Raw genomic sequence first — 12,739 nt, 5'->3', positions numbered from 1 at the left:
CCTGACGTCTAAATCCACACACCAGGGAGGGCAGCGAGCAGCCCCGGGGTCCCCCAAGTTCAAGACTTTGGGAGTCCCTCCTCAGCCTTCCAAGGTCTTCCCAAGCCCAAACCCCGTTGCCCACCAAGGGCAGGGCTGTTTCCTGAGTGGCCGGGAGTGCACTTGGTGGGGCTTCTCGGTCTCGCAGAGACCCGAGCCCCAGAGGGTGAGCAGGGTCTGCCGGGCTGAGCAGAGGAAGGACAAGGGCAAGCGGGAGGGGGTCCCGCCCTCAGGGAGCTTAGAGTCTCCTGTGGCCCCCCCCCAGATGGAGGTGAATCCAGTTCACACACGGTGGAGGCGGTGGGGGGGGGGCCGTAACAGGCACAATCACGGCTCTCACACGATGTCACACGATTGTGCGTTGGAGTTTCTCCAGCTCGTTGGGGAGGGGATCAGTCGGACGCTCCCGCCGTTTGGAGGGACACCTGGAAGAACCACGCAGGGGCGCACAGTGGGGACTCAACCGCAGACACAGCGCATAAGCACATCCCACTCGATGCAATCCTTCTGCGTGTTCCGAACGCGAGTGCTTTGCGTATTATCAGGTTTCCAGGGTTTACAGGATTGTTAAGTAGCTCGAAGACCCGGAAGGGCTCCCTGGAAGATGCCTTGTTTCTCAGGAGAGAGCTGCTCACAGGCTTTCCCAGCAGCAGGATCGTCGTAACCCCTCTGAGGCCTGAAGTTGTCCCGTCTGGTGTCCCCGCCACTGCCCACCCCCCACCCCCAGCTGTGACAGTCCCCTGAGAACAGAGACCAAGTTCTTCTCCCATAGGTGGCCCGGGATGGGTAGGCTGCCCATAGCTGTCCGGTGAGGGATGAATTGCAGGTTTGGGGAGCGGGAAGGAGGGAGCCCTCTTTCCCAGCTTCTGGGGATCTGATATTCTCCCCCATGGCTCCCATCTCTTACAGAGGAAAAGTCCAAAGTCCCATGGATGGTCTGCGAGGCTTCCTTGACTGGCATCCCACATGATCCTTGACTGGCATCCCACATGATCCTTGTCTCTTACCTCTTCTCCTCACTCGGCCCCAAGCACATTGAGTGCCCTTCCATCAAGCCGGCCATGCTCCTGCCTCAGGGCCTTTGCACTTCCCATTACTTCTGTCCTCCAAACTCTCCGAGGGCTAGGCTGTCCTCATGGTTTACTCCTCAGTGAACCCTTCCTCGACCCCAACCATACTGCTTGACTGTAAACCACCCCACTCACCACCGTCACACCTGCACACATACCCCCTCCCTCGCTTATCTGTCTCCATAGTACCCCTGCACACCTGACAGGCTACATATTGGACTTAGGTGTGTGTTTATGGTCTCCCTCCCCCAGGCAGGATGTTTATCTGGGCTGTTCTCCACTTTCTCATCCCCAGAGCCCAATCCTTGAGTGAGTAAATAATCAAACGGCATATATCAATTGTTAATAAAAATAATGGTATTATTATATAATGGCTAGTACTGCGAATGCTAGTTGCTCTTAGTAATAAAAACATGATGACCACTCTTACTTCACCTTACCCATTACCGTCAAGGGCCCTTGAAAGCAGAATCTTGGAAACCGGGAGCGCTGTTCTCTGCGGTGGGCGTTGTCTGCCACCTCGTGGCTGTCTCTGGAACTGCAGGCCACACAACGCGTTCCAAGAGCCGTTTCAGGGTTATCTGCCCACATTCGTTTATAAATCTGTATGGGCATCTCTGGCAGGGATGCACACGGGCACCACCCACCTGAGGGAAATTTGGCAATACCCAGCAAAACTACACGTGCACTGCCTTTCTACCCAGCAATCCCTTGTATAGGCATCCACCCTGAAGATACCCCTCCAACAACACAAAAACACTGATGTACGGGGTTATTCATGGTGCCGTTGTCATTTCAAACTATTGGAAACCACTTGAATGTCCGCGCTGAACAGTTAAGCAAACTACCCTCAGTTTTGCTGCATGCACACCATGAGTACTCTGCGGGCAGGAAAAAGAATGAGGAAGGTCTCTGTGAGCCCATGAGGAGCCATATCCAGGACCCGCTTTTAAGCAAAAAAAAAAAAAAAAAGCAAAGCCCCAAAGAATATTGGTAACATGGCATCCTTCACGTGAGAAAGAGGGCTTCTAAGAAAACACACGTCTGTTCATTAGTGCAAGAGAAACACAAGAAGGGTAAAACAGAAACCAAAGAGGCTGATTCTTATTCCGTGGGAAAGAGGTGGGGAAGAGGGAATGGGGTCCATGCACCAGGGACAGGGACAGGGACAGAGCAGTAGTTCTTTGGGAATATCTTTTCCTGCATCTTTGACTCTCAGAACCACCGCACTATGTCATATACCTTCATAGACAATGAAACAAGCAAATGAAACAAACAAACCAGCCTGGATATGGGGGAACCCAAGCTGGAATGGACCTAACACACGCCCATGGACTCACCATCCCACTGAAGAGGGGGCAAGAAAGGAAGTCGTCCAAGGAACTCTGGAAGAAGCACCCTGACTGGATGCAGCAAGGCTGTGGTCTAGTTAGTAAGTGTGCTCCTCGTGGGGTCGGGGCTCGAATCCTGAACTACTTCATGTGTGTACAAATCTGTAAATACACATCTTGAGAGCTGGGTCTGTCACTGTAGGAGGAAGGAGTTATAAATAGGGGGCAGAGGGGGGTGGCTAGAATGAACCGAGGTATTGGACTGGAATCAGAGGCATTGGGATTAAGTCACAGTCACTGATAAAGAAATACAGACCGGGGTGGGGGACGGGTAAGTCACGCGAGTTTACCCGGTCCCCGTGGAGGGGGCCGAGAGCTGGGACAGCCCCGTGCAGACCAGCACAGCCAAGAGCCATTCTCCAATGCAAGGAACAAAGTCTCTTTGGAGCAGTGGTTGATTCCAAGGCAGGGAATGAACAAGATGACCCTGGAATGTCTGGAGTCGCCAGAAAGTGAGAAATTGCTCAAAAAGGGTGGGGCTTGTTCAAAGTACACAGGAGCCAACCTGAGGGAACTGACGAAGTGTGAGCAAGGAAATAAATAACAACAATATTGGATTTTGGGGCGCCTGGGTGGCTCAGTCGGTTGGGCCTCTGCCTTCGGCTCAGGTCATGATCCCCGGGGTCCCGGGATCGAGTCCCACATCGGGCTCCCTGCTCAGAGGAGAGCCTGCTTTCTCCCTCTCCCTCTGCCCCCCTCCCCGCCCCGTGCTCCTCTCTCTCTCAAATGGATAAATAAAATCTTCAAAAAATACTGGATTTTAATACAATAAAATAAATATGCCTATACTGATACCAATAAATAATCAAATAAATGGGGGAGAAAGGACAGGTCTTCCTTACAGTAGTCTTCGAATTAATAAATGAAGAAGGAAAGAGGGAAATCAAAACCACCATCAGGCAAATACCAATACCACTGAAATAATTATTGCAGAAAAGACCCGCTGATGGATGTTCACATTAGTGGGTGAAAGTCTGAGGGGCCGATTGGTGTAGACTCAGGGCGTCCTCTAAGATATTCCTAGCTTACAGCGAAGAACCCAGCAGGCACCACTCTAATCAAACGATGAAGGTCAATATCAACAGTGTTGGGGCACATACACCAGGGCATGATACCACGTCTCTGGTGCTCTTGCCGAAAAGGCCTAACCTCATTCCCATCGTGAGAAAACAAGCATCACTCAACCCAAATGGAGGGACGTTCTGTGGAAGAGCTGATTGCTATTCTTCAACACCGGCAAGGTCGTAACAGGCGAGCTAGGGGACTGTTCCACTGGAGACTAATGTGGGATGGCTGAATGCGCCGTAGGCTGCTGGCTGGGATCCCAGAACAGAGAGGAATGAGATGAAATTCACTTTAGTTAATGAACAGTGTTGCACCCATATTACAGCTTTTGGTTGTCATGATTCTACCCTGGTTACCTAAGAGGCCAGCATTCGGGGACGCTGGTGGAGGGGTGTATGAGAACTCTGTGCTATTGTTTTCTCTAAATCTGAAATGAGTTCCGAGTAGGTTTTCCGAGATCTGGATGGAGTACCCATTATGTGCCAAGCTCTGTTCTAGACACTGAGGACACAGCAGACACCATCCCTGTCCTCATGGAGCTTACATCCCAGGGGACACCACAAGAAACAGCTCAGTAAAAAGCATAATGTCACATAGTGATGGTATTGCCAAGAAAATAAAGTGGATGATGTGGTTAGAGTGGCAGGGGAGGTCAGCTGGGTGGTCAGTGGAGGCCTCTCTTGAGCAGGTGACCCTCTGGGCAAAGATCAGAACAACAAGCATAGCAGCCAGGGCCGTGACATCTGGTGGAAAAACTTACCGTAGGGAGAGAGGCCATGTGCAAAGGCCCTGGGGCAGAAATGGGCTTGGTGTGGCCTAACTGGGAGGAGACAGGTCACGGAGCTCAGAGGTGGGTTGGATGCTTCTGTAAGTCTGTTGGGAAGGCCCAGAGGGTATGCGTCCTGGAGTGCTACAATTCCCATGTGTTTATTTGTATTTCATTAGGACTTCTAGATTTACTGCGTCTCCCTCGCTAGAATATAATGTGGAATCTCACTGTAAAATATTGCCCACCAATCCAAAGTTATAAACATTTTACTGGGGGGCCAAAACATACCCTTTCCCATATGACCTGGCGTAAATCTGGGCGTTTATCCCAGAGAAATAAAACTGCATGTCCACACAAAAACCTGGACGTGATCCTCTGTAGCAGATCTATTTGTGAGAGCCCAAACCTGCAAATGGCCAAAATGTCCCTCAGCAGGTGGATGGTGAAATGTGCACGGAGTGTGGGTGCAGAGACCCACTCGCAGGGAACGCAGATGCAGAGTGGAAAAGCCAACCTCAAAGGTCACACATGCTGGGTGACTCCTCACTCATGTAACATCCTCCAAGCAACATCTTAGAGATGGAAACATGCACGGTTCCTGGGGTGGGTGACGGGGGCGGTTCCGGTGTCCACGTGGGGGCGACGGGCGGAGGTCTCCCGAGCCGGCACAGACCTGTCTCTCGGATGTGGGGGCGGGTGCGCCAGCGTCCACGTGGGGGCACAGAACCCTTCACACACACCATCCCAATGTCAGGTCCTGCTTTTGTTTTCGTCCCGAAGTTATGCCAGACGCAACCACTGCGGAAAAAGGCGATTCTCTGTTCTACCTTTGCAACTTCTTGTGAATCTATCCTCGTTTCAAAATAAAAAGTTAAAAAAGGACCGTGGGCCACGTAAATGTGGCAGGAGCAGGGAGAGGTTCGGTCCCTGAGCCAACAGTTTGTAACCTCTGGTTTCAAGGAACAAGGTATTCCCTTTTTTTTTTTTTTTAATTTATCTATATAAGAAAGTGGCAGAGGGAGAAGCAGGCTCCCCGCTGAGCAGGGGGCCCGATGCGGGGCTGGATCCCAGGACCCCGCGGAGATCATGACCTGAGCGGAAGGCAACTGAGCCACCCAGGCGCCCTAGATATCCTCGTTCTTGATCCTCGGCCAATATTCCTTTGGCCCCACTTCTCGGATTCAGAGGCCGATGCCTGGGTCAGAGGGAAGGTGGAGGCGTCATCCCAGGCATCAGAAGCAGCAGGTGGAGAGACCTGGCGTGTTTGTGTGTGTCCATGTGCGGCATTACTTTTTTCTATTTCTGTGTAAAAAATTCCCAACAAACAGTGGCTTAAAGCAACACGCATTTATTATCTCCCAGTTTCCGTGGGCCGGGGTATGAGTTCGGGGAGCGGACTCCTCTGCTCGGGGCCTCACCAGGCTGAAATCCAAGTGTCAGCTGGGGCTGGGGTCTCACCCGACTCGGGGGTCTCTTCTGGGCCACTGGTTGTTGCTAGGACCCACTTCGTCACTGTGGTGTGACCGACAGACCACCAGGAGGGTGTCTGGGCTGGGACGGAGCCTCATAGGACACGCTGCAAACATGGGAGTGACCGCTCCGTCACATTCAAGGGAGAGATTGATTACGCAGGGCTGTGTGCCACCCGGGGACACCCAGGCTTCCGCCCCCATCGTGCCCAGATACGGGAGGAAGGCCTCGCAGATGACCACGCCAAGCAGGGCCCCGGCGGCCCTCCCACTTGTTTGTTAGTCCCTGACCCCTCTCGCGGGAGCGGCCTCCCTCTCTGCAGCGGGGTCTGTAATGGGCCCCAGGCCTGGCGCTCACACGGGTGTAACCCGTGCCCCTGGAGTGGCTTGTTTCTAACCAGTAGCTGATGTGACAGATGTCACTCCTGTGATTGCCTGACTCCTCCCACTGTCCTCAAGGGAGCAAACCCCTGTGAGTGCGCCCCCAGCCCCCCAGGTGACCACAGGGAGCCAGCTGTTATCCTTGGCCTGTCACGTGCTCTTCTGAAATCACAGTGTGGTCACATGTGGAATTGAGTTTATGCTAGGACAGCAGAATTCAGTAGCTTTCTTCAGCTCTAGATCCCGAATCGAATGCATTTTTGCATGAAAATATTGCATGAAATTGACTGGGTTAGGAAAACAACTGTTGTCTAGGCCAAACCATGGTCTGCAAAGCTCTGTATGAGGCTAGGCAGAGACTCAGGGACACTATTTTATAGAAATTGCTACATCCAAATGCACAGCAGATTTTGTTTTAATGTAGATCCTTGGTCAACTTGCTCTAAGGAATTGTGAGGTTTTGCCTTTTCTTACAGTCCCCATCTTTCTTTGCTCACGACCTGGACAGGCCTACAAAAAATGTGATTTATAAAATTACATGTTAGCCTAGCAGGCAAATGTGGGAGGTTTGTGAAGTTTACAGCTGAATAGATCTGCTTTTCTTGAACACTCTCCCTGGTTGTTAACATGTAAATAAGATTAGCATAAACTAGGGGTTGGCCAGCTTCCTATAAAGGGCCCCTGGCAGTAAGTATTTTCAGCTGTGTGGGCCGTAGGGTTTGTGTTGCAGTAACTCAGTCCTGCCTGTGAACACAGAAGCAATGAACGCGTGTGGCCATGCACCAGTAAAAGTTATGGACACTGAATTTTGAGTTTCGTGTAATTTTCATGTCATGAAATATTACTCCTCTTTTCTCAACCATTTAAAAATACAAAGGCCATTATTAGCTCGTGGGTGGTGTAAAAACGGGCAGTGGGCTGGATTTGGCCATGAGCCATGGTCTGTTGACCCCTGGCCTTTTAGATGCTCTCCATTCATCTAAAATCTGCGCCATGTTGAGATCACAGTGTTAGGGAACCTGCACTGGATCGCCCGAGGAAGAACCGAGTGGCACCTGGAGATCTTGGAGGATCGGAGGCTTATTTAACGCCGGCGGGCTCAGAGGAGTGTGGTCTCCAAAGGGCTGAGCCCCGAGCACAAACAAAGGGGGCAATTTATACACTTCTACTTCCGTATACTTGGCACTTTCGGCGCCTGAGCGAGGTGGGGCAGGGAGAAGGACCCAGAAGAGCCCCGGGGCAAGGACTGGGACTCTCTCGCCGGCCATCTTAGGACACAGATTTTCCTTATCAACAGGTTACAACCAGAATATTTTTTTGATAAGACAGAACGAGATGGGCGGGTGGCTTTGGTCTGGGGTCTGACACACACACACACACGACACAGCCTGAAGAATTTGCCCAAACCGTGGGGATTCAAGGATGGAGATTCAGGACTCCTCTGCCTCTGCCTTTGGACTGAGAAGTAGGGAACCTTCCATGGTCTTCCCCACTGGCTTCTCTCCCCAGGCCTGGACCTGAGTGTCTGTAGAGCTGCCCGCTGACCTAGATTGGGGGTCAATAAGCTAATTTAACAGCCTCTGGTGAGTGTAGTTCCCATCAGCCACACTAACATGCCAAAATCTCCCTATTTTTAATACATATTATAAACATTCATATCGACTACTTTGGGAAGCCCTGGTTAGCTCATCTGTATCCATATTCCATTGAAAACACAGATCAATTCTCTATATCTTACTCCAACTAGATATTTGGTAGAAGAAAAAGTCAATACATGTCATCCATGAGACAGAACGAATAAAAAGACTTTCCTGGTGGGAAGAAAATCAAATGTTTCTAGAATCCACCACTCCCTGACATACGCATGCATGCACACACACACACACACTCTTAATTCAATCATTTTCTTTTAAACCTATAATTAAAGTTGGCCTTTGCAATAAATTATAAACATAAAAATTGGTTCCACCTTTTGCACAAATAGCTACTACAAAAATAACTACAATGAAAATGGTATCCACATCTTATCCCAAATTTCCTGAGCCTAATTGTTCTCCAGAGGCCCCGGGCGCCATAGCCAAGAAGGTTGCCTCCACTACGATGTTGCTAGTCTGTGCTCTTCTCAACACTCACTGGTCTAGGGGAGGTGAGGAAGGCAAAAACAAAAGACTAACTGCTGTGGTTACTGGCCTCACATTTATTTTTTCTTCCAGTTTAAAAAAAGAGAAAAAGAAAAGAAAAAAAAAAGGTGTCAACTTCGAGACTTCTTTTTCTTCAGAATAGTTTTATTGGTTTGCATATGGTTTGTCAACACTCAACTTTGTCTCTCCTACTCTGACACACAAATCCATTCATTCAGAGTCTTCTTCGCCCCATATTTCATAGATGGTAATATTGTGTGGGCCTGCAGGTCGCTCCATGTTCTGAAGCTTGAGGTTACTGCCAGTTGCCATGGCGATTTTCAGATTCCGCACCTTGGACACGAATTTCACAAGGTCCCTCTCCAGTTGGGTTAAGGTATTGAACGCATAGTCTTTGTTGGGGGAAGCATTTTGATTTTTCTTTAGTGGAGAGCGAAATGAACAGCCTCGAAGGGCAGGATTCTGCTCCTGTCAAGAAAGATATTCAGGGTGAATAATATTGTTGCCTTTGCTGGTTTTGACACAGTTCCAAGAGAGTCGGGCTCCCCTAAGAAAAGATGGTTCTAGCATTGCACTCTAGTCCAGGGATTGGCAAACTATGGCCCAGTCTGGCCCACCAGTTGTTTTTATAAATAAAGTTTTATTGGAACACAGCCTTGCTCATTTATTTGTGCATTACATAAGGCTGCTTTCATGCTAAAACAGCAGAGTCGAGTCATTGCAACAGAGACTGTATGTGTTGCAAAGCTGAAAGTAGCTACTATCTGCTCCTTTCCAGAAAAGGTTTGCCAACCCCTGCTCTATCAGTTTGGACACAGCGTCATGAAGTGTTGGGGCCTTCTAGCAGAGAACATGCTGTATTTCTCTCCCTTTCCCCGTCTGTCGCTTGTTCAGCCACTTCAGGGAGGAGGTGCTACTTCTTTATACATTTATCCCTTCACAACAGGTCTTTTCCTTTACCTGGGATAATGATACCATTTCCATTCGGTTCGGCAACTTGTAAGAAATAAAGAATTTTAAAACAACAACAAGAAGAAATAAAGAATTTCTTCTAGGGAAATTAAGAATCAGGAGCAGTGAATCTGTCTCTGTGAGTAATTTTTACCTGAGACACACCAAGTTCTCGAATCTCTCCTTCATTAGGAAAAAACTCATTTAATAGGATAAATATCAAACCAAGCTTTTCTTTAGCTGATCAACGGAAGGTCATCTTCAACCGTTAGCCCTGACCCCTGAGGGTCTGGGGGCCGTTGTCTTCCCCAAGGACACGTCAGGAAATGAATGTGCCCGCGTGTCGCAGGACCACGGGGTAGGTGCCTCACATCCTACTTCGTTCTACCGAATGGCCCCGCCTATAAGGATGAGAACATCGTCTCTCCGGGCCTGACATGTCTGAGATGGAACGAACCAGTGCGGGGTAAGAAACGGAGCCATCCTTACCTTACTCTTCTCACTATCTCCTCGAAACTTCAGTATCACATACAGTACAACAACAAAAAAAAGCCAGAGCCATTTGCTCCCAAGCCAGCCTTGGGCGTGCTCTGGGAGATTCTGCCTGATCCGAAAGTGCCCTCCGCAAGGCACCTTCCCCTGGGGTTCTTTGACTTTATCTCTCAGAGGAGAAAACATAAAGGCGTAGCCGCAGGAGAGGCACAGAGGCAAGAACAAGAACCATGTTAGCGTCCGCATGGTGAGCAGAGATGGGGGACGAAGTTGCTCATGGTGGGTCTGTTTGCCTGCGCACCTGGAGACTGGGTGCCTGGGGCCAGGCCGTTGGTGATGTCACAGAGCCCATTGTGATGACTTCCAGCCAGAGTTAGATAAGGAGGCCCATGGTGGTCGCCGGGGAACAAGGCTCAAAGGGAGGTGGAGAAATGTCCAGCGGGCAGTGAGAGCGGGAGGACGGGCACCGTGGGACGCCAGCTCCCTGCCAGAACATTCTCTCTGACCCCAGGGCTCTACCGGGAGAAGCCATCACCTATTTCTGTTTCTCGCCTGTTGAATCCAGACATGATGGTGAGCAGGGTGGACCCGGCACACGTCCCTGCAGGACTGAGAGCCGGGTGGGAGAGAGATGAAACCAGGGGCCACGGACTAGGAGCCACTGGTGTGTTTGGTTTGGCCTGCCTTGTTCCTGAACATGCTTATTTGCCAATATTTAGACGTTGGGAGGGACTTGACTTTTAAAACCAAGATTTTTGGCTTCCTTTGAAAATAGGGATGATCTGATCACACTGGGATGTTCTCTGCTGGGCCCAAATAGGCCCTCTAGGTGGCTGTGTTCTCCTCAGTACCCCCACTCCCTCTCGCCTCCCACCTCCTCGCTGATCGTCCCTGAGTGTGCAGTGCCTGTGCTAAGTAAGGGTATAAAGTACTTCATTAAAATTGTGGTAAGAACAGAGTACTTTAAGGGAATAGAACGAGGGGACGACTCTAGGTTAGGTTATTCGGGGAGGTTTTCCCAAAAGACATTCGGGTCGTTTGAGGGGTGATGAGGAGGTGGTTGGGTAAAAGGCGGGTGCTGATATCTGCATGTGTGTGAAGACCTGAGGGAGAAGGGCCCAGCCTGTAGGACAACCGAAGCAATGTCGGGAGTAAAGCCAGGGCTCACTGCCCAGTGTGTTTGAAACCATCAGTTTTTATTTTTTAAAAAGATTTTATTTATTTATTTGACAGAGAGAGAGAGACAGCGAGAGAGGGAACACAAGCAGGGGGAGTGGGAGAGGGAGAAGCAGGCTTCCCGCGGAGCAGGGAGCTCGACGTGGGGCTCGATCCCAGGACCCTGGGATCACGACCTGAGCTGAAGGCAGACGCTTAACGACTGAGCCACCCAGGTGCCCCCGAAACCATCAGTTTTTAAAATGACACGAAACCGAAAGAATCCAGGAACACAAGGCGGCTTGCACCTGTTTCCCCATGTCATCTGATTGACAGACTTAGTCCCTAGGAATGAAACATTCTGCTATCATCAAGGATCTGCTGGGAACCCTCCCTGTGCCTCGAACCGTGTTGAGCTCTGGGCACTGAGCAAGAAGTTCTGTAGGACTACTTGGAACCCCGGGAAGACAGCTCCTACAGGTGTGCAGCTCCTGGGGAGGCGGGGGCCTTCCTGCAGGAGGCGGTTTGCGCGGGCCTTGCAGGGATGCAAATCCAAAGGGCTGATTAGAAAGTAGGCAGTTAAGTAAATCCATTCCTCGAGAGGGGCTCCTTTGTAGCTGCTCCTTCGGGACGCGGCTGGCCGGTGTCTGGAGGGGGTGCCCGGTGACCCTCGGGGGCTCATCCTTGGAACCGAGACTCGGTCTTGGCTCTCCTGAGCAGCCTCACGTGGCTCTTGTGGGACAGTCGCCACTGTTGCCCAGCTACGGCTGCAGAGTATTTTGGGGTGGTCCCGTGTCTACGTGTACCCCGTATGTGAAGTCACCCCCCCCAAACAGTGCTCTAAATGTGGCGGTTAGGGCGTGATGCAGTGAGGGGCGCACAGACTTCCCGTACGTGATGACCCCACACAACGGGAATGCTCAGGAAATTTCGTCCCACCTGATTTTTGTTATTTGAAGATGTTGACATAGATTCCACGATAGGAATCACACTGTTTTGGTTTATATTGTGTTCAAAAGTCTGAAAGCACTTTTCAACAGGAGGACGAGTGGAAAAGCAGGGAAGAAGCGGGAAGATCTTTGAGCCAGAATGCTCTCTGGGTGAAAAGGCAAGAACAGGTTCCTGGTGTGGCATGGCGATCTCAGTTCCTCGTGGGGAGGCTTCAATTCTATTTCTCGGAAATACAAGACGGTGAAACAGCCTGCGCCTGGGAGCCCCTGCCCGCCTGGGAGCCCCTGCCCGCCCGGGGCCTGCCCGGGTCCCGCCCCGCTAGCAGAGCGGCTCGGGCCCTGTGGGGCGGGCACAGGAGGCAGGGAGCTTGTGGGCGCTCCTTGCATCCCGCGTGGAAGCCTTGCACAGCTTCCACGGACTCCCCCACCGGGCCAGTATTGGCGGGAGAGACGGCGCGGCGCCCTGACCTGACCCGAGCTGGGAGCGCGCGTGCAGTGCTGCGGGAAGGGAGGTGGTCACGGCCCCTCTCTGTGGGTCACTGAGTCCCAGGAGACGAAGCCCACCAAGGGCTCTGCTCTTCGGGTGAGCCCTCAACACGCGGCAGCTCCGAGCCGTCACTGCCTTGCTCTCCTTCTCCTGTGTCCCAGGCACCCTGCCAGGCCCAGGGCGACACGGGCAGACTGTTCCCCACCTCGAGGACAAGTACCACTCCTCGGGCCTCTGAGGACTCGATGCCTTGCTGGACACAAAAGGCTGGAAGGAGTCTCCACGGCACGCTCTCCTCCGGGGGCGGCGCGGCTCTGGGCGGGGAAGGCGCAGGCAGAGGCCAGAAGCTGGGGCTGAGGGGCTGAGGGGCTGAGGCTCT

General features: G+C 51.5%; 1 protein-coding gene across 1 annotated transcript; it reads right to left on the bottom strand.

The window, feature by feature from the left end:
• Window positions 1–8,535: 8,535 nt before the first annotated feature.
• Window positions 8,536–10,014, bottom strand: LOC110569890 (protein FAM209B). Its single transcript, XM_021677848.1, has 2 exons — window positions 9,766–10,014; window positions 8,536–8,793 (listed from the first exon to the last, which is right to left on the bottom strand). Exons 1-2 carry the CDS (start codon window positions 10,012–10,014, stop codon window positions 8,536–8,538), a joined length of 507 nt encoding a protein of 168 aa, XP_021533523.1.
• Between the last annotated feature and the right edge of the window lie 2,725 nt (window positions 10,015–12,739).

The sequence above is a fragment of the Neomonachus schauinslandi genome, chromosome 10, assembly GCF_002201575.2.
Source record: "Neomonachus schauinslandi chromosome 10, ASM220157v2, whole genome shotgun sequence".
Classification (NCBI taxonomy): Eukaryota; Metazoa; Chordata; class Mammalia; order Carnivora; family Phocidae; genus Neomonachus; species Neomonachus schauinslandi.
This window is presented reverse-complemented; position numbering and strand designations above follow the sequence as displayed.